This window comes from Bubalus kerabau, chromosome 6 (assembly GCF_029407905.1).
Source record: "Bubalus kerabau isolate K-KA32 ecotype Philippines breed swamp buffalo chromosome 6, PCC_UOA_SB_1v2, whole genome shotgun sequence".
NCBI classification, from domain to species: domain Eukaryota; kingdom Metazoa; phylum Chordata; class Mammalia; order Artiodactyla; family Bovidae; genus Bubalus; species Bubalus kerabau.
The window spans coordinates 67,076,639-67,101,846 of record NC_073629.1 but is presented as its reverse complement, the minus strand read 5'-3'; the positions used below and the strand labels follow the sequence as shown (position 1 = coordinate 67,101,846).

The following is a 25,208-nucleotide window of genomic DNA, read 5'->3' as shown; positions in this document are numbered from 1 at the left end:
CATTCTCAAATAAAATAAGATACTGAAACATTAATTACTGAACATTGGGTTTCTTTTACAGAGAAACTAAAGGTATTTAGGACTATTAATAAGTATGTTTGCTGCAACACTGGGACATTTTCTATAAGAAAGCACATGTTTTTAAACATTATGAATAATATTTAAAATTTTGCCCATGTTTAGGATGATAATGTAAAAGTTCCTAAGTGCTTACTTCTTATTTTTCACTAGAAATTGATTTTCAAGAGTTGAGAATTCTAATTAAAATATGTATTAAAGCTACTAGAAATAATAATGGAAACATTTCAGTATGCAAGAAAAGTATAAGTTGTATTTTCAATAAAAGATATGAGGAGTGAAAATGTGTTTTGTTGAGGGTAAAGAAGGGGCTTCCCAGTTGGCTCAGTGGTAAAGAATCTGCCTGCCAATGCAGGAGACATGGGTTTGATCCCTGGGTGGGGAAGATCCCCTGGAGAAGGAATGGCAACCCACTCCAGTATTCTTGCCTGGAAAATCCCATGGACAGAGGAGTCGGGCAGGCTACAGACCATGAGGTCACAAAGAATCAGACAGGACTTAAGGACTACAACAAAAAACAATCCTTGTAAGCAGAATTGAAACATTTGTCTTTTCTCTCTACTTGATTCCTCCAGAAATTGGAAACTTTTAGGTTCCCAGCAGCCTTATCAGGTGAATAATGAAGGACACCTCCTGACAAGTGCAGGAATTTTAAGATATCTTAGCGATTTCAAGAAGAGAGGAGTTCATACCAATTTGTAGATATCACAACTGGAATTGAGTTATTAGCCACTGCAGCTGCTGACCTTTAACACACCCTGAAAGGAGGTCAGGACACATTAAGAGCAAGACTTTGGCAACACTGGTAGAACAAGGCTTCAGATAGTCAAATATTTTGAGAGGAAATTTTTTTTATAAACCTGGGTTCTTGCATCTTCTCACACTTAGAAAAGCACTAAAACCATTAATGAAGGTTCCACACGACTAGCAGCAACCTTCTACTGAGATGTGTGCTTGCTTGCATGTACCTACCCCCTTTGCCAAAATCACATACACATTGATCTCCCCCCTCATCTGAGCAGTTCTTCAGGCTATCTAAGGGGCTGTCTCTTGGGCTTTGTTGTTGTTCAGTCACTAACTCATGTCTGACTCTTTGTGACCCCATGGATTGCAGCACACCAGGCTCCTCTGTCTTCCATTATCTCCCAGAGCTTGCTCACATTCATATCCATTGAGTCAGTGATGCTATCTAACTACCTCATTCTCTGCTGCCCTCTTCTCCTTTTGCCTTTAACTTTTCCTAGCACCAGGGTCTTTTCCAATGAGTCAACTCTTTGCATCAAGTTACCAAAGTACTGGAGATTTAGCTTCAGCATAAGCTCTTCCAAGGAGTATTCAGGGTTGATTTCCCTTAGGATTCACTGGTTTGACCTCCTTGCAGTCCGAGGGACTCTCAAGAGTCTTCTCCACTGTTGGAAGGCATCAGTTCTTCTGCACTCAGTCTTCTTTATGGTTCAACTTTCACATTGCACACACTGGGCTATTGTTGTTGCTCGGTCACTAAGTCGTGTCTGACGTTTCGTCACCACGTGAACTGCAGCATGACAGGCTTCCCTGTCCTTCACTATCCTCAGGAGTTTACTCAAACTCCTGTCCATTAAGTCGATGATGCCATCCAACCAGCTCATCCTCTGTCACCTGTTTCTCTTCTTGCCCTCAAACTTCCCTGGATCAGGGTCTTTTACAATGAGTCAGCCACATCAAAGTATTGAAAAGTATTGAAGTGGTCAAAGTATTGAAGTTTCAGTTTCAGCATCAGTCCTTGCAATGAATATTCAGGGTTTATTTCCTTTAGGATTAACTGGTTAGATCTCCTTGCTGTCCAACTGAGCTCTTGAGAATCTTCTCCAGGACCACAGTTTGAAAGCATCAATTCTTTGGTACTCTTCAGTCCTTAGTAAATCTCCAAATAAAACAGAAACTCAGAACTCCCATATTGTACATTTTTATTTCAGTAGACAGAATCCAAAACAGAGGCATGATTTAAGAATAAAGGTGGTCAATGCAGTCAGATACTCCAAAAGTTGAAGTAAGATAAAGACCGAGAAGTGTTTATCATATCTGATGACTAAATGCTGACCATAGTAAGAGCAATTTCAGTGACACGTGGGGGTAAAGTCTGATCACAGCGAGTCTAAGAGCAAAGAGGAATTGAGGAAATGCAGCTAATAATTTAAGGCTGTTTTGCTTGGTTGTGAAAATGTAGAGGTGACTGCAGGGGTGGAGGTGTGGAGGACTTGAAAACAATGTGAAATATTTGGGCTTTTGACCATCAGTGGGTGGCACCGAGTGGGGAGGAGAAACAAGAGTCAGCTGGTAGCTTAAGCATAGAGACCCTTGAGGAATGAAGAGATCAGAACCAGGGTGAAGTAAAAAGAAGAGATTTCTTCAGAGTTTGGAGAAAGGAGGTGAGTGGAGTTACAGACAAGGGGTTGGGAATTAAGGAAGTTCAGGAGTCACACTGAATGGCCTCAGTTTCCTCTGTAGAATGAAACAGGGTTTTCTGCAGAGATCAAGGAGGGCAGAGGTGGAGAAATCACTTAGGTAGAGTGCTGAACATTTGGGAGAGAAAGTGAAAGTGAAGTCACTCAGTCGTGTCCAACTCTTTGCAACCCCATGGACTGTAGCCTACCAGGCTCCTCCATCCATGGAATTTTCCAGGCAACAGTACTGGAATGGGTTGCCATTTCCTTCCCCAGGGGATCTTCCTGACCCAGGGATCGAAGCCGGGTCTCCCACATTGCAGGCAGACGCTTCACCATCTGAGCCACCAGGGAAACTGGTGAGAGAAAGGTACCCAGGAAAAAGTAACAAGGATTACTGAGAGTTGTTGAGGGGTCAGCTGAGGGTATGTGACTATAAACACATGTATACCTGTGGCGGATTCATTTTGATATTTGGCAAATCTAATACAGTTATGTAAAGTTTAAAAATAAAATAAAATTAAAAAAAAAAAAAAAGAAAAAAAAAAAAAAAAAAAAGAGTCTTCTCCAACAAAAAAAAAAAAAAAAAATCTAATGCGGTACTAATCTCAAAACTTTTCCTTCCAATTCTGCCTTGCAGGGTATATGCTGCTGCTGCTGCTAAGTTGCGTCAGTGCGACCCCATAGACGGCAGCCCACCAGTCTCCTCTGTCCCTGGGATTCTCCAGACAAGAATGCTGGGGTGGGTTGCCATTTCCTTCTCCAATGCACGAAAGTGAAAAGTGAAAGTGAAGTCCCTCAGGTGTCTGATTCTTTGCAACCCCATGGACTGTAGCCTAGCAGGCTCCTCCGTCCATGGGATTTTCCAGGCAAGAGTACTAGAGTGAGTTGCCATTGCCTTCTCCAATGGTACAGAGAAAAAAGATGGAGATTGTCTTCCACTTAAATTCTTATCTTCTGTGTACAGACATGAAAGCATGTGGCCCGGCCACAAACATGTGAGCCCCTACCACACGTTTATGACTGTCACCAGAAGGGCCATCATGTTATATCCTAAGATGTGGTGCTCTGTAGAATCAGCATCCTAAGCCTTTTATAGAAATTGAGCCAAATTTTTTTATTTTTTAAAGAGGGAAAAGAAGCTAGGAGATGAGATGAGGGAGTGGGTTATCAACTGAAGAACATGCACAACCTAGAAGTTTCGAGTTAAGTTTCACTTGAGGACCTTACTTTAGCTGAGTAGACAGCCTCTCAGATAGCTCTGAGAAACTGCTTAGAAGAGGTAAGGGAGGAGCCAGGATATATGAGTGTTTCTGTTGGATAAAAACATGTACTGGAATATCAAAAGATTACTGCCAATCACAAAGAACAGACATTTCAAGTTAATGACTGTAGAATTTTCCTATGTAAGAGAAGATGAAAGAGTCTGGGTTCACTGAAATTATTCCTTAAGATATGCATCTTAACTATCTAGGGACACTCTCCAAAGCACAGAATGCTTCCTTGTTTCCGCATCCTGAATTCCCCTCAGGGCGCGGGATAGGGGTAGGGTCAGCAGCAGAGGCTGATGGCTTGATCTTTGTAGAACTGGAAAGGCAGGCAACATTCCCTATCCTGAGGTCCAACTTTTCTTCTCGCAGATCCCTCCAGAGGGCTAGTGGCCGCTCCGCCTGCAGGTGCAGCTCCTCCCAGTGGAGCCCCCAGTGGAGGAGGGGGCCCTGACCAGACGGGGCCCGGCCGGAGGCCCTCTGCTATTGGCCCAGCCCAGGCTGCACCTGCCTCGAGCGGGCGGGCCGCTGGGCACAAAGTCCAGGGGGCCGGCCAAGGAGGCAGCAGCCCGCTGGCAGCGCAGGTGGGCCGCCGCCCTCGGCCAGGCAAGATGCCCCTGGGGCTGCGGAGAAAAAAGAAATTCAACACCAAGGAGACCTCCCGACTGGTGGAGGGCGAGCATACGGATGCGGCTGTCCGCAGCCTGCCCAGCCCTCCGGCGCCCGCCCGCAGGCTGGTTTTCCACACGCAGCTGGCCCACGGAAGCGCCACGGGCAGAGTGGAGAATTTCTCCAGTATCCAGGAGCTCTATGACAAGATCGCGGGCGTGTTTGAGATCCCTCCGTCGGAGGTAAGGGCCGGGCGCTGGGGCTCAGCATCTCCCACCCCTGCTGCGCAGGCTTAAATTGGCTCCGGCTGCGCTTCCCCGATTCCGAGGTAGAAAGAGGGATGGGGTCCCTCGTGGGGGTCCCTCGTGAGCGCCCCAGGGGCAGCCAGATTGTTTTACTGGGAAGGGAAAACGGCAGTCCCAGGACCGGAGAGAGTCACGTTCTCCAGGCTCAATGTGGCTTCTGGGAAACGCGGGACGACCTTTCTTCCTCATGCAAATGAATAGGCTCTAGTAGCCCCAGATTCAGCAGCTTCAGCAGCTTTCCAGCGTCGAGATCTGGTTGGTAAATTAACACCCTTCACTTCATCTGGACCTTGCCCTCCTGCTTCCTCTGCTGGGGTGAGATGGCCACGCTGAGAATCTCCAGGATTGAGGGGCTAGGTGATGCCAAACTAGGTGATGCCTTCTAGGTGATGCCAAACTGAGCCCCACTTTGTCCCTCATATGTCATGTCCAGCACCAACACTTTGGTGTTTCCAAGAAGATTATTATTCCAAGGGTGGATAACTAAGAAAGTTATACTGAACTGCAAGGGACTAGTTGACAGAAATTTCAGAGGGGCGAGCTCTACATTTGACACCGTATCCTTGAAAGGGGACTGAAATTTGCCTTAATTAGATTGATGGCATGTGTGCCAGGAACTGGAGTTTGTTATAGCTAGTTTCAGGAGACATTTATGTGACTTTTTATACTTAACAAGCTAACTGCAAATGCAGGTGTGAGGAGTTAGTCCAAGAAAGTATTTTGTCCATATTTCAAGGAGAAGCACAAGGTCTTGAGGCCCTGAAGACCTCCCTGGTAGCTTAGGGGGTAAAAAATCTACCTGCAATGCAGGAGATCTGGGTTCATCCCTGGGTGGCAAAGATCCCCAGGAGAAGGGACTGGCTACTCACTCCAGTATTCTTGCCTGGAGAATTCCATGGACAGAGAAGCCTAACGGGCTACGGTCCATGGGGTCGCAAAGAATCAGACACAAACCGAGCGACTAACACTTTGTTGCCCTGAACTCTTGGGAGTACCTAGAACTGTCTTTGGCTGGCTGTCCTTTAATGTTGTTTATCAGATCGGCTCAAGTGAAATTGAGGTAAAGACAAAATTCCAAGATGAGATGAAAGAGATTGAAGCTAACCTTTCAGGGTTCCCAGGCACTGAGGGGCAGGCAAATCACAAGCCCATTCTGTGATGTTTCAGTTCACAAAGTACTCTTGCAGGAGTAATGTTCTTTGATTTTCCCTAGGAGAGGTAGGTCATTTGGGTAGTTAAGTACAGGATTTGGAGACTGATAAACCAGGCTGTGGATCTAGGTTCTACCAGTTACTAGCTGGGTGGCTTTGAACAAATTTAATTTCTCTCAATTTCAGCCATTTGTAAAATAGAGGTAAGAGCCTCTAGCTTGAAGGGTTATTGTGAAGACTGGAGCACATAGATAAACATCAGATTGCGTTGGCATATGGTCAGTGCTTTATATATAGTAACTATTAATATCATTAATACTTAACAATTAAATGAGGGGGCTGAGGTAAAATGTGACTGGCCTTTGGCCACGGTCACATAACTAGTAACAAAAAGGCTGGGCCATTATTTAAACTTGGATCTTCCGGGTTCTAAGCTAAGTGAGCCTGTTAGCATTCTTAATTGACAACTTTAAACTTCTCTGCTGTAACTAGGGACTCCAGATTTATTTACTTTGCATTAAGTCTTTGTCATCATAATGTGTTATTATTTTGAGCTCAAGATGCATGACTTTACTCATTCCACTTAATACCTGAGAAGTATTATTATTAGCTCTGTTCATAGATAGAAAATTAATGCTTTGAGGTTTAGAAAATTTTCAGAATTTGTGTTTCATTTGTGTTTCAAATTACATGTGTTTGTGAGGTTGTTTTTTTGGCTGCCCTTCAAGGCATGTAGGATCTTAGTTTCCTGACCAGGGATTGAACCCATGCCTCCTGCAGCAGAAGCGTGAAATCAACCACTGGACCTCCAGGGAAGTCTCTAAAATCAGGGTTTTTCCTGGCTCCAAATTCCATGAGGTTATATTGCTATATTGCTTCCCATGTTTTCCAGGGTGTCTCAGTAATAGCTTGACAACCATGTTCAGCATTTTTGGTTTCCAATGTGCTGACTTGCATTAGAATTTCAAGACAAACAGTGGGTATTTTGATGTGTTTTATCAAAGTTCATAAATTTTTGTAACCCTAGGCATATATCTTAGTATGTTGTTGTTGTTTTGTCATTAAGTTGTGTCTGACTCTTTGTGACCCCATGGGCTATAGCTTGCTAGGCTCCTCTGTCCATGGGATGTCCCAGGCAAGAATACTGGAGTGGGTTGCCATTTCCTTCTCCAGAGGACCTTCCCGACCCAGGGATCGAAACCAGGTCTCCTGCCTTGCATCTGAGCTATGAGGGAAGCCCCATATGTTAGTATATTTATGTATATAAACAATGTTAATGCAGGTTTTCCATTTGGATTAAAAAGAGTTAAGTATATTGAGGATTAAGTATATGCATCATCATAGTATATGTCAGAGTATTTCGATAGTTACTTTTTAAAATAGTTAATTTTTGGCTGTGCTGGGTCTTCATTGCTGCACATGACTTTATCTAGTTGTGGTGAGCGGGGGCTACTCTCTAGTTGTGGTGCATGGGCTTCTCATTGTAGTGGCTTCTCTTGTTGCAGGGCATGGGCTCAAGCTGTGGGCTTCAGTAGTTGCAGTGCATGGGCTCAATAATTGCAGCACATGAGTTTAGTTGGCCCGTGGCATGTGGGATCTTTCTGGAACAGGGATGGAATTCATGTCTCCTGCATTGGCAGGTGAATTCTTAACCATTGGACCATCAGGAAAGTCCTCAGTAGTTACTTTTGAAACAAGTAATTTATTAAAATAAAATGCACACCAGTGAGATCCATTTGTCATCCCATCCTCCCAGCAAGAAGAATAGTGGTATAAACTTGAGATGTCAGTGGGGAGGAAAACCCCCCAAACAAAAAATTTCTCCCTTTTATATGATTATCTCAGAAGTCCTGCCTTTTCTCTAGAGAGGTGGCTCTAAGGATACAAATGGCACTGTCTGAAGAGCTGTACTTTCTCTGCTAAGGAAGAAAGGGAAGGCTTTGGCCTGACCTGATGGCAGGTGTAGCAGATCCAGGTGGATTTACTGGGAGTCTATAATGTGCCCCTGGCTGTGCCAGGCGTGTAAGTCTACATGGTGGTCATCCCATCCTTGCCATTGCACTGAGGCAAGATTCTTTTCATTTTGCCATTGAGCCAAGTGAGGCTCTGAGAAGCCAAGCAGCTTGCCTAGAGTCACGGGACTGGCGTGGGGTGGAGCTGGGATTCGAAATGTTTCCTGGTTCCAAGTTGACTACGTAGCAGCCATGGGATTCTCAGTAACTTCATTTGAATTCCAAATACAAACCAGCAAAACTTCTTTTTTAAGCAAATGATCTTTTCAAGAAAAGCCTCAGACTCAACCACAAAAATACTTACTGCCTCTGAAAGAGGCTGTTGTGAATCTGATAATTATGGATTTCACCTATTTCCTGGTTCCTGAAGGAGGAAGCTAACGAAAGCTATGGGTTGCTTGCAGGGTGCAGTCTGTAATCATTACCTTGAAACAGATGGCCAATTATGCAAAAAAAACTCTTACAGCTGATATCATTTTTCTAAACAGCTAAATGAGCAATTCAGTAAAGGGAAAAAAAAATCTCATCTAAAAGAACAGTTAACTCATAAATATGGGGACAGTCTTACAAAAAGTTTAACACCATCTTTTAAAATATTCAGGATTCATTTGAGTTGGTCACTACGCTCTTGAGCTGTGGTCATAAAACTTGTTGAAGGGCATTTTGATTATCTGAACCACTGTAATTGTTTGAGAAGCAGTTTGTGTCTTGATGTGTTTTCTTAATTCTCTATTATGTGGAAAGATTGCAGGAAAAGAGTGAATTTGAAAGCTATTAAGAAATAAATTTTGTTAGATACTTTACATATCCAGAAACTGAAACCTCTAAAGATTTCTGAAATGATTAACTTTGATTTAGTTATATTAGTTTGTATGTGATGTAACTACTAAATAATTTGCTGATTGAATGGGTCAAGCAAATACGGCCCCTTGTCTCTCAATAAGCAGTCAAATACAACAAGGTACTTGGGAAGCAGATAAGGCAAAAATTGTGATTTTTAATTTCAAGTTGTATATTCAACATGCAATCATGCTATTTGTCTTTAAAAAAAAATGAAACAAACTTTTTCTTGTCACCTGCTCCCCACCCTCCACACTATTACCCCATTTCTCCTTTATAACAAAACTCAAAAGTTGCCATCTCCAGTGAGATAACATTTCATATCTCATTTCTCTGTTCAAGACTGATAGCTCCTCATCTTACTTAGAGCAAAAGTCAACATCCAATGATGGTTACAGGCCCTGGGGCCACTCTGTCATCACTGTTCTTTATGCTCCACCCAGTATGGCCTCCTGGCTAGTCCTTAAACTCTAGAGCCTTAGGGCTTGTGCATCTTTCCCAGAAGCTATCCCTCCTTAGCAGAATGCTCTTCTTTTTTTGTTTTTTGTTTTTTTTTTTTGGCCAGATACCACCCAGTTTGAGGGATCCTAGTTCCTTGACCAAGGATCAAACCTGCACCCTCAGCAGTGAAAGCTCAGAGTCCTAACCAGTGGACCACCAGAGAATTCTCAGAATGCTCTTCCTTAAGTCGGCTCTAACATTGCCTTCTCACTGAGACTGGTACTGATCATTCCATTTAAAATTACAGTACCCCTAAAAAAAGAGGGAACAAAACACCTAAGTTATAGCACCTCCTGTTCCCTTCAGCACTTAATTTCCTCCATTGATACTAACATCCTATATATATTTAACTTGTCTTTTTCTCTCCCATATACTAGAGTATAAGTTCCACAAAGAATTTTGTCTATTTTGTTTTCTGATGCAGCCCACAAGGGCCTAGAATTGTACCTGAAACATTGTTGGAGTTCAAAATATGTTGAGTAAAAGATTCTTCATGAAAATATGGCATTTAAAATCCTGAATCTTTAGCATAAAGCTTTAGTACTGATTACAATACTGGTATCTTATGTATGTGTTAATTTTTTTTTTTTTTAATACTATAGTGTGAGGAAAGAAACTAGTCTTTGAGGGGGTTAGGCATGAGGAGCATCACTCATATCTTCACTGGGGAGTAGTAAGAGGGTGAAGTATGAAGACTGAGAAGCTAAGTAAAAATGACTTGGATCCAATGTTTACGTGTCCACAAATTCCAGAAACTGCAAAGCTGGAATCTCTGTTGGTAAGTAGAATGCTTCCTAAGTAAGTTACAGTGTATGGGGTGCTGTCTCGTGAAACCTTCCAGAAACTGAAACTGCTTGCTTTTCTCAACTTGCTGACACCAGCCCTGAGCCCCTGTGGAAGTCAATATTCTGTCATTGTGGCACTTTCTGGAGACTGTGAACAGTGATGCAAACTTGATCATTTCCCAGCAGTGCAGATAACTGGCAAGTTGAACAATGTCTTTCTGGTTCCCATATGAGAAATCTAGGAAGAGAGAACAAAATGGGGCTCATTGACTTGTATGCTGCTCTCCTAGGAAAAACAGTAAAAACACAGGTAAATGAAGGAATTGGGAGTTTGGTGTGCACTTTATCATTGAGATCTGAGGATTATGAAGCAAGCCCAACAACACTGAGCAGAAAGAGTGTGAGAAAGAGAAAGTCAGTTCCTGATATCTGGGAGTAGACCTGACGCTCACAGGCAGGTCATGATGGTTTCATGTTGGACATGATAATTTCATAGAACATCAGCATCAGACGGGACCATTCTGTGACTGTGATGGGTCAGACAGAAGTAAGACTACTCTGTAATCATGTCTGAACAGAGACAAAAATGCAAACATTGTCCATACCACAAAAATAATCAGACATCCCCTTGCCTTGACTAATCGACTGAAGCTCCTTTTACCAACCACAGCTTTACTTTTGACATTTTTTTCCCACCTTTTAATAAGTTTACTAGGATATTGAGTCATAGATTTGGCACCACTTCCTGACAGCAAGTCCACGCTTCCCTAACATCACCTGACACAAGCCCAAATCTTTTCTAATACCCTCCTACTCAGACTCTCCCCACAGTTCTCCATGGTGTGCTGTCTCCTTTGTTGCAAGGGACAGTAAACTAGAAATGAGCATTCCTGGTGGCTTGTGACTGGAACGCATTGACAGTGGTCTATTACAACACAGATTCTAAAGGGGCACCCTGAATATGATTTCCCTGATCCCACCCATCCTTTATCTTTTTCTTTTAAAAGTTTTTTTGGTCATGCCACGCAGTGTGTAGGATCTTAGTTCCCTGACCAGGGATTGAACCCTTGCCCTTGCACTGGAAGTGGGGGTCTTAACCATTGGACTGCCAGGAACTGTCCCACACCCATCCTCTATTTTAATATTGATGCTCTGATTATACCAGTCTGAAAAAACCACAGGGCTCCCAGTTACTGTCTTATTCCTTTCAGGCTGCTATAAAAAAGTAACACCAACTGGGTAGCTTATAAAAAACCAAAAACTTATTACTCACAATTCTGGAGGCTGGGAATCAAGGTGCCAGTATGGTTACCTCTGAAGGCTCAGTTTCCTAGTTCATCACCAGCACCTTCCTTCTGTGTCTTCACTTGGTGAAAAGGGCTAAGGATCTCTCTGGAGCCTCTGTGATTAGGCACTAATCCCATTTATGACAGCTCCACCCTCATAATTTGAGCAACACCCAAAAACCCCACCCATTGACACTAGGATTTCAACATTTGAATTTTAGGGGAGGGAAGATAAGCATTCAGACCATGGCACTTACAAATAACCCCCACCAGCCACATGTTTTCTAGTCTGGCCTGCCTGTCTAGAGTCCTGCTTCATGTGTGCTTAAGTCTCATGTCCTAACAACCTTTTAAATCCAGAATGTTTAACTGTTTAAGTCCTCTGTGCCTTTTCTCTTGATGTTCTCTCTTTTTTGTTCTGATAGCTCCTACTCACCTCTTGAGTCTCAACTGTCACCTCCTCGAAGAAGCCTTCTTTGTGAATCTGTCAACCTAGCCATGTTTAATACCCACAACTGCATATTTTAACATAGCATTAGCACATTTAGTTACTTCCCTATCTCTTACTGAGGGCTGGGAGGATTTTTTTCCTTAAAATCTCATTTTCAGAGTTGCTAGATGGCTTAGATGCTCCATTAAAGTTTAATAAATAAAAGTAGATGTTGAAAGATATATGTATATGTTGAACAGATTCATTTTGCTGTACACCTGGAACTAACACAACATTGTAAATCAACTGCTGCTAAGTCGCTTCAGTCGTGTCCGACTCTGTGTGATCCCAGAGACGGCAGCCCACCAGGATCCCCTGTCCCTGGGATTCTCCAGGCAAGAACACTGGAGTGGGTTGCCATTGCCTTCTCCAATGCATGAAAGTGAAAAGTGAAAGTGAAGTCGCTCAGTCGTGTCTGACTCCTAGCGACCCCATGGACTGCAGCCTACCAGGCTCCTCCGTCCATGGGATTTTCCAGGCAAGAGTACTGGAGTGGGGTGCCATTGTAAATCAACTACACCCCAATAAAAATTTAAAAAAATAGATGATGAATCCAGTAGGAGATGAAGCTGAAGATGTAGACAGTAGTGAGATTACAAACGTCCTTAAAGGTGTATAGGTTTTATTCTGTAGGCAATAAGAATAACTCAACTGTTTTTTAGCAGAGGAATGATCCCTGGCTGGTGTTTTATCAAGTTGAAACACAACTGACTATTCATTTGCTGTGTTTTCTTCATAAAGTTTTGTTTAAGTCAAATAGGATGGTATTTTCTGGAACTGCGCAGTACTATCTGAGAAGTTCTAAATATACTACAATCATTATGTGTGCTCACTATGCCTATTGAGCATCAGCCTTGGTTTTATATGAAGAATGCAAGCAAAATCAAAGAAACAACCCCCGCCCCCTCCGCCCCCCGACAAGAGCTGTAACTCATTTTGAAAAGTGGGAAGTTACTCTCACCAGACTGTCCTATAGACCTCGTTGCTATGAGGAGGATAAGAAATGGATTTAAGATTGTTGCTCTGTGTTTTGGAGATCCTCTGAAGTAGGTGTGTAAACAACAGTAGAATCAAGTCTGAACCCCTCCCCAAGCCTCTGCTACCTCACAGACAGATGGTGGCCCCTTTGCCATCCCTCCCCTGCACCCACCCCTCCAGACATCCTGAATGCATGTGGTAAGAGATGGACACACTCAGGTTACCTTGGACAATGTGCATGTATTGGTTAGGACATACAGGGAGGTGAGAAAGCCCAGAATCACCTCTGTAGCTGGACAGTCCGGTTCTGTAGACTGCTGGAATATCACTCATGCTTGTCTGAGTGAAAGCAGTAACTTTAGACTCTGGGAAACCAAGAGCAAGTCCTTTACCTTCCCTCTCTGCCACTCTCTCCCTACTTCTTACTCTTTTATTTTTAATTTTATTTATTGATTGATCTACTTTTTATCTGTTTTGGCTGTGCTGGGTCTTTGTCGCTTTGCACAGGCTTTCTCTAGTTGTGGCGTGTGTGGGCTACTCTTTGTTGTGGTGTGAGGACTTCTCATCGCAGGGCTTCTCTTGTTGCTGAGCACAGGATTTAGGTGCATGGGCTTCAGTAGTTGTAGCACTCCGGCTTCATAGTTGAGGTGAGGGGCCTCAGTAGTTGTGGTGCACAAGCTTAGTTGCTCTGTGGCATTTGGAATCTTCCTGGACCAGGGATCGAACACATGTCTCCCACATTGGCAGGCAGATTCTTATCCACTGCGCCAGCAGGGAAGTCCCTCTTACTCTGTTCTTGACTGTCCTCTCATCCTTTGATTTTGCTCCTTTAAGGCCCTTATTGCCTCCTCTTTGTGTCTTTGAGTTTTGGTCTCTGTATTTGTGTCCCACTCTGTCTCAAACTTGAACTGCTTGAGAATGAATTTCTGTTGGTGGGTCAGGGTACAGGACAGGTGGGGCAAAGGTGGCCTGTCGATCAGTGCTCGTCTCTGGTCCAGTGTAGGTCCTGTAGTACAAAGGCAGATGAACAGCAGATAAAGAGTCGTGTTGGAGAGGACACTGGGGAGAATATGTAGCCCAAGACTTCTTGATTTAGGGGTGTTGCAGATATCTTCCATGGCTTGTACAGAACGTGAGACTATTCTTAGTTCTCTGACTTTTGTCTATTCTTCCCTTTACCTGGAAAAATACCGTGATTCTTTCCCCATTTACTCTGTTAAAAGATAAACTGAGCCTTATTAAAATTGAGTATATTTGAACAAAAATTGATTTGGGCAGCAGCAAAAACCAGGAGGGGTTAGGGAGTGCTCTGCCAACAGGAGTCAGAGGCAAGGTTTTTACAGAGGAGTGTGTGCATGCGTGCTCAGTTATGTGTGACTCTTTGTAACCCTATGGACTATAGCTTACCAGGCTCCCCTGTCCATGGCATTTTCCAGGCTAGAATACTGGAGTGGGTTGCCATTTCCTACTTCAGGGGATCTTCCTGATCCAGGAATCAAACCTGCGTCTCTTGCATCTTCTGCATTGGCAGGTGGATTCTTTACCGCTGTGCCGCCTGCGAAGCCCAATTTAGTTATATGTGTATATGTATCTTTTCTTTTTCAGATTATTTTCCAATATAGGTTATCACAAAGTATTGAATAGAAGTCCCTATGTTATACATAGGTTCTTATTGATTATTTTATATATAGTAGTGTGTGTATGTTAAACCCAAACTCCTAATTTATCCCTCTCTCTCCTTCTGTCTTTCCTCTTTGGTAACCAAGATGAAGTGTTTTAAACTCAGTAGAAATCTTGGGAAATAGAATGCCATGTATCTGATTCAGTAAGGTACAGTAATATGAATTGAAATAAAATTTTAGGAGCTAAGACATTTTCTGCTTTTGTGACATCAAATATGTTTCTTAGACATTTGGGATTGTGGTATCACACAAATTCTTTTGTAGTTACCTCAAAACTTTTTATATATAAACATGAGAGCTATAATCAATGCTATGCTATGCTATGCTAAGTCACTTCAGTCGTGTCTGACTCTGTGTGACCCCACAGATGGCAGCCACCAGGCTCCCCATCCCTGGGATTCTCCAGGCAAGAACACTGGAGTGGGTTGCCATTTCCTTCTTCAATGCAGGAAAGTGAAAAGTGAAAGCGAAGTTGCTCAGTCGTGTCTGACTCTTAGCGACCCCATGGACTGCAGCCTACCAGGCTTCTCCATCCATGGGATTTTCCAGGCAAGAGTACTGGAGTGGGGTGCCATTGCCTTCTCCGGCTATAATCAATATATAAGATATATTCCTAATCCAGCCTGTCTCATCTCTTGACCTCCTCTTCAGTGTTATTAATTATAACCTACCTTCCCTTCCATTTGTTGGCTGTTAGTTAATGAGCCTGAGAAGGCAGTGGCATCCCACTGCAGTACTCTTGCCTGGAGAATCCCATGGATGGAGGAGCCTGGTGGGCTCCAGTCCATGGGGTTGCTAAGAGTTGGACACGACTGAGCGACTTCACTTTCACTTTTCACTTTCATGCACTGGAGAAGGAAATGGTAACCCACTCCAGTGTTCTTGCCTGGAGAATCCCAAGGACGGGGGAGCCTGGTGGGCTGCCGTCTATGGGTTGCACAGAGTCGGCCATGATTGAAGTGACTTAGCAGCAGCAGCAGCAGTTAATGAGCATATCTATGTTTGACCAAAGGCCACCAAAGGAAAATGGTTTCTGTGGTTTTGTTTTATTCATTCACTAAATCTCCAAGCAGAAATAACTCTCTGAAGCAGAAGTCCACAGTGGAGCTATATAGTAAATGTTATTTAAAACCAATTGTTAATTTAATTGAAAAAATAATATATGCACTTAGTGGAAAGGGTATCCACTTTTTTTTTGGTGAGGAGGGGGGAGTGGGAACCATAGTTCCCTAGTCCTTTTTCCCCAGAAGCATCTGGCTTGGCCACTTTTTTGACCATCTTTATAGAAAAATAAAATTTGTGAATTTATAAGTATGTGTGTGAAAGTAAATGCATATCTGTGTGGATGTAAACCTCCTTTCTACTTTTAACCAAATTAGGAGCATACAGTATATCTGTTCTGTACAGTTGGTAGTAGCAGAAGCAAAAAAGTGGACCTGACACTGAAGCCTGGAGATGATAAGAGTCATTGCAGTCTTTTCAGGGTCACAGAGGGCCATCAGAGTGTCATTCATGTCAGGAGAGCTGAGAGTGTGTCTTTAATGGCAATGAGCCAATTTTTAGTAATTTCTAAGAAGCCTGTTTTCTGAAAATATTTCCTGTACTTTTGCTTCCCTGTGTCTCCTTATGATAAACCCCTATCACCTGACATAACCAGAGGTATTCATTTTTTAAAAAAATTGAAGTAGAGTTGATGCATAGCATTATGTTTCAGGTATACAACACAGTGATTCACAATTTTTAAGATATATTCCATTTTTAGTTATTATAAAATATTGGCTATATTCCTGGTGTTTTACAATGTATCCTTGTAGATTATTTTTTATATATAGTAGTTTATACCTCTTAGTCCCCTATCCCTCTCTTTCTCTCCCTCCTTCCCTCTCTCTACAGGTAACTACTAGTTTGTTCTCTATATCTGTAAGCCTGTTCTTTTTTTGTTGTTCTTTATTAACTAGTTTGTTGTACTTTTTTTAGAGTCCACATATAGGTGATATCATATAGCATTTCTTTTTTTCTGTCTGACTTGTTTCACTTAGTGTAATACTCTCCAGGTCTATCCATGTTGCTGAAGTGGCAAAATTTTTTTCTTTATGGCTGAGTAGTATTCCACTGTATGTATATACCACACCACCTTTGTCTATTCACATTTAGGTTGTTTCCATTTTTTGGCAATTGTAATTAATGCTTCTGTGAATTTTGGTGTACATCTAAAGGTGTTCCTTGAAACTATTTATTCAATAAAGCAACTAGCAAATACTTTTGGGCTAGATACTTGCCAAGGTAAAGAAACGAGAAAGCCAACTGAGAATGGATGACTGTCACTGTTTCTCTGTATTGTGATCCAAAAACTGCTTTTTTTTCTCACTGTCTTAGAAACTCTAGCTTTTCTGTTTGGGGTGTACTGAGTACTCTGAAGTTTTGGTGATTAAAATGTGGAGTAGAAAGTTGAAGCTTGGACATGGCTAATACCAGGGAGGTCCTATGGCTTCTATAGATAAGTGAAAGGGTAGAAAGGATCTTAGATCTTGTCAGTGATAGAATATTTGCCTTTTAGGGATGTATTTGGATCCAGTTAGTAGTGGCTAAGAGGCTCAAGAACACTAGCACTCCAGAAAGTGCATCTGCTATTGTATAAAAATCTCCATGGAGATAATCAAAGCACACATAGAGGAAAAGTTCCAACCTTAAAAAAAAAAAAAAAAAAGGCTAAAATCTAGGATCTGTATCTCAGTCTGTAAAAGTCACAGGTTCTTAAGTTACAGTGTTAACTTTAAGTGGTCTTACAGGGATACACAGTAACAAGATTGAAGAAATGATAATTCTGTATCCATTCTTAGAACAATTTGCATAGCCATATATTGCATTAAGTAGTAGTGTTTGTGTGATTGGCATTAACAACCTGTTCTTCATGATCTAGGGCCAGAATGTAACTTGATCTAGGGCCAGAATGTAACTTGAACCTTCTCACATCTGATACTAACAATGTGTTCTGGGTATAGTTAAGTATTAGGTACTGGTCATGATTTGTTACTCCCTTTCTCCTTTTGTGTTCTTTATACTTCCTGCTTCCTATCTTAATTTTCCTGCCTTTTTGTAAAGCTAAGTGGGGGAGGGAAGCACAGCTTGAGCATTGAGATGGGAGTTATTGTTGAACACCTATCATTACTACTTAACCTGTGCTATTTAGTCTGAAATAGCAGTTCTTAACAGCACTCCCGGAAATGACTGTGATTGATAGATGAGGCAATGGTAGCTCAAAACAAAAATAAACTACTCATATCATGTAGTCCAAAGAGATATCGTTTATCTTATGTTTGTCAAACTCCCAGCTCATGCTCTTTCCTTTATACAAGTGGTTCTTAACCTTATTGGACCCAAAGTTCCCCTGTAATAACAAATATTTTGCGGCATCACTTTTACTTATCCTGAAATAAATATTTAAACAATAACATCTACCTATGTATATAAAACTTTAAAAATTAATATATTCCTTAACAGTAATACTAGAAACAAATATGGATTTCAATGCAAATACTTGGGAAAACTATCTTAGAAGACATAATGAAGCAGTCAGTTGCTTGTATCTATACTTAATAGCTAATCAGTTTAGTTCAGTTCAGTCACTCAGTCGTGTCCGATTCTTTGCGACCTCATGAATTGCAGCACGCCAGGCCTCGCTGTCCATCACCAACTCCTGGAGTTCACTCAGACTCACGTCCATCGAGTCAGTGATGCCATCCAGCCATCTCATCCTCTGTCGTCCCCTTCTCCTCCTGCCTCCAATCCCTCCCAGCATCAGAGTCTTTTCTGATGAGTCAACTCTTTGCATTAGGTGGCCAAAGTACTGGAGTTTCAGCTTTAGCATCATTCCTTCCAAAGAAATCCCAGGGCTGATCTCCTTCAGAATGGACTGGTTGGATCTCCTTGCAGTCCGAGGGACTCTCAGGAGTCTTCTCCAACACCACATTGCAAAAGCATCAATTCTTCGGCGCTCAGCCTTCTTCACAGTCCAACTCTCACATCCATACATGACCACAGGGAAAACCATAGCCTTGATTAGATGGACCTTTGTTGGCAAAGTAATGTCTCTGCTTTTGAATATGCTATCTAGGTTGGTCATAACTTTCCTTCCAAGGAGTAAGCGTCTTTTAATTTCATGGCTGCAGTCACCATCTGCAGTGATTAATTTAAAAAGAATAGAACAATAGAAATAAGACAGGAATATTTTGATTCTATCTTATCTTTTGCTCTCTTAAATATTTGTAGATATTCGTAGAACTATTTAACAATAATAGGAGCAGCTGATATGTTTTATGTTAAATTCAAATAATATGGACACAGTGACTTGACTTTCTGAGATGAACAACTCTTGATAAGGTTCTATGCAAATAAGAAAGGCTTTCTTTGGTTTACGTGGCAATTGCAGTCCAGGAAAACTCATAACAAAGCCTACTTTATCTGTAACACAGAGGATCTAGGTTTTAATCATTATGTATATATTCTCTTCCCGACATGAATCTCTAGTAGGACATTTGAAAATCATGCAGGGGACTTCCCTGCTGGTTCAGTAGCTAAGACTCTGTACTCCCAATGCAGGGGGCCCTGGTTCAATCCCTGGTCAGGGAACTAGATCCTGCATGCAACTAAGACTCAGCACAGCCAAAAAGAAAAAAAAAAAAGAGAGAGAGAAAATCATGCAGAATGCCAAACAGCTCTTCACTGAGCTGAAGCTCTCTGAGATTAGAGTTCATGCAGTATCCTTACCTCATCCTCTACCTCTCCCACTGCCAGTGGTGTCACATCATCATTGTAACAACCAAAAAAGCTCCCACAACATTTCAAACAGTTTTCCAGTATCACCTCACCCACCCACTGGCAACATTGCTTTATGCCAGTTTGCTTGAGGTTGAGCACTTGCTCTGTGCGGTGAAGCTAGGCAGTAAAGGAGGGGGCGGTGGGCAAAATGGGAAAGCAACAGGAAGGGAGAAACAGTAGAAAGGCCTCCTGTTTTACATTTTTAGTTTTAGGATCAGTCTTATAGGACTGTAATTATATGGAGTGAAACATGGATAGTTAAATTTGTGAGATTCCAAGCTTTTGCAATAGCTCAAAGCTACATATCTGCTGTGGCTATTTCACAGGCTTGTAGGATCCTGTGATAGATACTCAGGGTGGCATGACCACAATGCTTTAGGTCAGTCTAATGGGGAGGTGCTTTCTGGGTAGGATGGTGTGCCCTGAGTTTGGTGCCTAGAGATGCCACCGAGGAGCTTCAATTTTCTCACCTGGAAAATTGAGTAATGGAATCGAACCCGGAAAATATACAAATAATGTCTGCCTTATAGGAGTGTTGTTAGAACTGAATGAAATAGCATATTAGGTATCTAGAACAATGATTCAATAAATGTTAGTTCTTATTCCTTCTTTTCCTCAAAAAAGATGCTTTTTAGGCAATTTTTGACTAATCTTTTGTAATTTTTTCCTTTTAATTTTTCTATTCTAGACCTGTACAGTTTCATTCTCCTACTTTTTGCCTAATCCCAGAAAGTGTGGAAAGCAAATTTAAAAGTTTGTCTCTATACATGATCCTCAAACTAAGCTATCTCAGTATGGAATTCTATGTTACGGCAACTAACGTGGACTCTTGTGAGAAGGGCTTCTTCAATGAAGCTTAGTGTAAACCTAATAAACTATTTCAGTCAACAAAAATCTCAGTTAAACTTGAAATATTAAATATATTAATTTATTCAGAATTATTTTGCATTGCATTATCGATGCTTATTTCTCTTGAGCCAAAAATAACTCTGTAGGAATACCCATATTTCTTTTTGTCATATCTCTAGATATACCTGTGACAGAATTTTCCTCAGCGTGAAATTCTAAATTATTCTACTCTCTTTTGCCACAGAACACTTAGAGCTCATTTTCAACTCTCTCCATGTTTGTTAAGACTCATAGAATCTTAATTGTGCTTCAATCATGGACACTGACTTCCAAGAAGTTTCTGGGTAAGATTACTTAGGTGCTAAAGGATAGAGGAAGAACTCTACCATTACCTTACTTCAACATGCAAATCACATGTTTTTCCTTTTATCTCATGTTGTCTGGTCTTATCATCCTGAAAAGGAAGCGTGCTTATTTGATCAGCTTAATAGAAGAAGTATTATAAACAGATGGCTAGGGAACTTATATTTCCTACCCAGACACTTCACAGAGTGAAAAGGAAGGTATTAATAATTACTCTGGGACAACAGGGATAAACTAGGACTCAGAGTCCCTCTAATTATAGAAAAGGAAAAAAAAAAGGTGACGTGAGAAAGTTTATTGTACATTTGCTAACTAAGCACCCACAAGTTAAGCCAGTTTCCTGGGCAGTAAGGAAGGTTTTGAATGGTAGGGATTTGGGGACGGTGTGGGGAGAGGAGGGTGTAGGGATAAAAATAGAAGCAGGTAGTGAAGGTACAGTGTCAGCACTAAGCTTGAAGCCAGGAGACACTGGTACTGCCTGTCCTGGCTCTGGCCTGCTGACACATTCTTGGGAGTTGAGGACGGAACCCTGCAGCAGCCTGCCAGCTTCTTCGGGAAGCTTCCTGGCCCTGCGGGGTCCTCCTCCCCTCTTCTCTAACTCCTCCCTCTACCCCAGTCCCAGGAGTCCCACGGGCAGGAAGGGCAGGAATGTTGGCCAGCAGAGGGTGGGAAGAAGCTGGTTCGTGAGGGGGTGGGGTGGGAGCGGGTCATAAACAACTCTGGAGCAAAGGTGAGAGGCTCTAGCCGGGGTTGTGACTAAGTGTCTCCAATGCTATGACAGGATTCTATTCCTGGCAGCTCCTCTCCATGTCTTCCCAGTCTCTCTTCTTGGCGCTGTCTACCCGTGGGGTGGGAGGTGGCTCAAAATTGAGCAACCCAAGCCTAGAAGAATCTTCACACACTCTCCCTTGCATCTCACTGGCCCTACCCATGGGTGAGGTTTTCTGTGCATCTCAAGCCTTCTAATGAATAAGGGTCTAAGGTGGTCAGTAAGTTGCCTCCACTCCCTCACCCCAGCCCTTAGTCACCTCTCATCGAGGGAACCCCATAGTACATTTTCCTTTGTCTCCTCTTGCCCTGTCACTCTGATATTTTTCTAATGTCTTTCAGGTGTCCTAGTTTAGAATAAAAACCAATTGCAATTTTTCTCTCTTCTCAAGATGTTTACAGTTTCTTGCATGGCCCATTTTCTTCATAAAGCGCTCATCTCTTTCCGTCAGGATCATATCCCCTCATCACTCTGTTTTGACCCCTGGTGGCTCCCCATGCTTACTTCCCAGTTTTCCATGATTTATTTGGATGGGTTTTTTGTTTTGTTTTTGTTTGGCCATGCCGCAGGGCTTGTGGTCTTTTAGTCCCCTGACCAGCAATTGAACCCGGGCCCTCAGCAGTGAACATACAGAGTCCTAACCACTGGACTGCCAGGGAATTAATTCCCTTGGGTTTTGAAATATCACATACCTCATAGATAGTTCATTGTAAGTGTTACAAGTCTGCTTCCTGGTTAATATGAATGTGGTAATACATGAGCATTTTGCCAAACAAATTTCAAAATTTTGTTTAAGGACCTGTTGGGGATCAAATAGCTTTTTTTTTTTTTTTTAATTCATGTTTGTATATTTAGTAAACTGGAAAGTTTAGTCATAGGTCTCTTTACTAATATAATTTAATGGCTCACAAACTGCTACATTCTTGGATGTAAAACATCTCGTTATAGTTTCTCCTTCCCATTTGAGGTTCTCTTGCATCTTAAGTGTCAAACAAGAGGAAGCGTTTAAGAGGATAAGTGGTTTAGAAACCTGGAAAATTTGAGACAGCACCTGACATGGGGAATATTGGTGATTTATGATGTCTTTCAAATTGGCACCTAACCTTACAGCATTATTATACTAGGCTAAAGCTCAGATATCTCCTCTGACCTGAAGCATATTGTGGAAGAGGATAGATATATATAGCTATCCATGTTTGATTTATCTTACTCGTTGCTTTAGTGTCTATGTAATATCCACAAAGGCTAGACTAAAACTTACTGCTATTCTTTTAACCTTTTCATATGTTTCAAGAATTGGTTTGAGATTATCAAAGACTTTCTTTGATAACATAGTTGCTTTGATTAGATTTCATTAACAAAGTAAAATGTTTGGTTACTCTGGGAAGTCATTTCATAGATTAAAACATGTGACTTGATTTTCCTTTTTTGGGGGGTAGGGAATAAAATTATTTTTGTCACATTATTTTGTCCATTAAAAAAAATGGGGAAAAACAGTGGTTGTACCAGGGAAAGAACAGTACAAAGAATGAATCACCTTTTATTTAAGAAGCCACTGCTGACCCAGGACAGCTAATTTAGAAGTGAATCATTTATAGAAAGTTCTACATAGTTCGAGGCAGGGCTTTGTACAATATCCTTATGAAGGTCTAAAATAGAGCATACAGTATCAGGTTTCTAAATATCTGTCTTGTTGCCAATTTTATATCTTTGAGAAACTGAAACTTTTTTCTAGATGACTGTAGCCATTGTCAAGGTGAAGGCAAAGATATCATATTTATAAAATGATATATATTAAAAAAACAAATCTTTAGAAATTTATTACATGTGTTATACTGAGAAAATAACAGATCTTAAATATCCATTTAATTACATCATTTCTTTGGGTTATGGTCAGTTTTAAAATAAACTGGAAGAAATAATTTAAAATGACATATTAAGTCAAACAATGTATTAATATTAAAAAAAATTATTTGTCTGTGTTGGGTGTTAGTTGTAGCATGCAGAATCTTTGGTTGCGGCCTGCAGAACCTATCAGTTCCCTGATCAGCAATTGAACCTGGGCCCTCTGCACTGGAAGAGTGGAGTCTTAGCCACTGGACCACCAGGGAATTCCCTGTATTAGTATTTTGATATTAATCAAATATATTAGGTGGTTAATATCAATATTTTGATTGATATTTTATTTTTTAATACATTTGATTTTTAAAATCCAATTACAAAAGCTCCTTTTTGTAAGCTACCTTAACTCATTTTTTTAAAAAATTAAAAAATATATTTATTTATTTGGCTGCACCAAGTCTTAGTTGCAGCATGTAGGATCTAGTTCCATGACCAGGGATCTAACCCCAAGCCCCCTGAATTGGGGGCATGGAGTTTTAGCCACTGGACCATCAGGTTAGTTCCTTAACTCTTTTAAAGAAGTGGGTGGTTTATTAAATAAACAGTGTATTTGGCTCCATGTAGAGCAAAAACTTTGTAGTCTCTGCCTTTTAGGAGTTTTAGGTTTAAAGCTAAATTTATATTTGCATCACAGCTATGGTATCATGGCTTAGAAAAAGCACAAAAGTCTGAATTCCAGTTTTGACTCTGTCATTCACTAGCTATGTGACTTTAGACAAATCATATAAGGGGTGTTGAGCTTTTTTTTTTTTTCCTTCTGCATAGGGTGTAGTGATGCCTGCACTCCTGACCTGATGCTCTGAGCTAATGGATTAGCTGAGCTAATGCTTTAGGAAGTGATCAGTAACTTGGATCTCTCTGTGCAGATATTAGGTATGAGAGAGGCAATATTGTAGGGGAAAGAGCTTAGGGTTGGATAACCAGGGCTGAAGTTACATGTGCACCAAATACTACTTAATCACAAACTGTTTTTATCTCTCTAAATATTTATATTCTCATCTGTAAAATATTTATGTTCTCATCTGTTCTTATCTCTCTAAATATTTATGTTCTCATATCCTATGTTCTCATGAGATAAAAATCTCATCTCATTTTATGCCTCTCACATAGAATTGTCATAGGATTAAATGAGGTAGTATGTGGAAATGCCTGGTACACATAAGTGATCAGTTAGTGTTTCTGAGATCTTAATTTTTATTTACTTTGTTCTTCCAGACCTTTATCTTCCCAGTTCTTTCACTTTTACAGTGGTCTACTAGAGCTGGGAGCCAGTCTCCAAACTGTGTAGAGCTTAGAGGGATGGGCAGGTGTCCCAGTCATGAATGTCATTGAAGAATTGTTTGAGTTCTAGAAGTTCCTTGATACAACACATCTACCAAATATTTTGGGGAATCATGTAGAATAAGACACTCAGTTTTTGGAGAGAGTTTTGAGTAATATAATTCTGTCACTAACCTGGCTATAGTTTCTTTTATTCAAGCACTCAGGATAAGTGGGTTATCTTTTTTACTCAATAATTATTCTTAGTTTCAGGTTGTTTTTAATTCCTGCTATTTTAAAGGCAATTGACTAGATGGAAATACAGTCTTTTTTCTCTTTTTGAGAAAAAGTCTGTGAGGTTTAGATAATAGCCTAAGTAGTTCTATCTGAGAACAGCCCAGATAGAACCTTAGTCATTAACAAAGAAAACATAATCCAAGTGGTTTTCTTGTGTACAAAGATGGTGGTATTAACTCCGGATGAAAGTATGGTTAATTACTAGGTTTAGTATTATTATGTACTTTCTCATCTTTATTTTCTGTAATGACATTGGCTGATATTTCTATAATGCTTATTTTAGAAAAATATAAAGAGTTAGCAAGGTTCTTGTTAGAATTGAGATGTAGGAAAGTAGTTGTATTAAAGTATTTGGTAACACTGTTATTTTAGATAATCACAGGAGGTAGCTGTTTTAGTTGCTTATGTTTAAAATCACATTCCCAAATATTGTAATGCGAGCCATATAAGCCCATAATTTATTCCAGAGATTTTGGAACATGTGGAATCTTGGGCCAACTCAGTTCCTGTTTAAGGAAGGCATTAAACAAAAAGTTGGAAAT

The 25,208-nt window shown here is 41.1% G+C and overlaps 1 protein-coding gene across 10 annotated transcripts in view; it reads left to right on the top strand.

Annotated features, from left to right (window-relative positions):
- Positions 1-4,220: 4,220 nt before the first annotated feature.
- The window catches only part of GIPC2 (GIPC PDZ domain containing family member 2), a 100,444-nt gene continuing 79,456 nt past the window's right edge, over positions 4,221-25,208 (top strand). Inside the window, exons 1-2 of one of the 10 annotated variants that reach the window (XM_055585373.1) lie at positions 4,515-4,620; positions 9,790-9,965. In XM_055585373.1, coding sequence (XP_055441348.1) covers positions 9,876-9,965 — 90 coding nt within the window. In that variant the 5' untranslated portion in view covers positions 4,515-4,620; positions 9,790-9,875. Of the gene's footprint in view, positions 4,621-4,705; positions 5,056-9,129; positions 9,407-9,789; positions 9,966-10,147; positions 10,283-25,208 lie in introns of those variants that run through there. The other 9 variants (XM_055585374.1, XM_055585370.1, XM_055585369.1 and 6 more) reach the window with 9 other exon arrangements.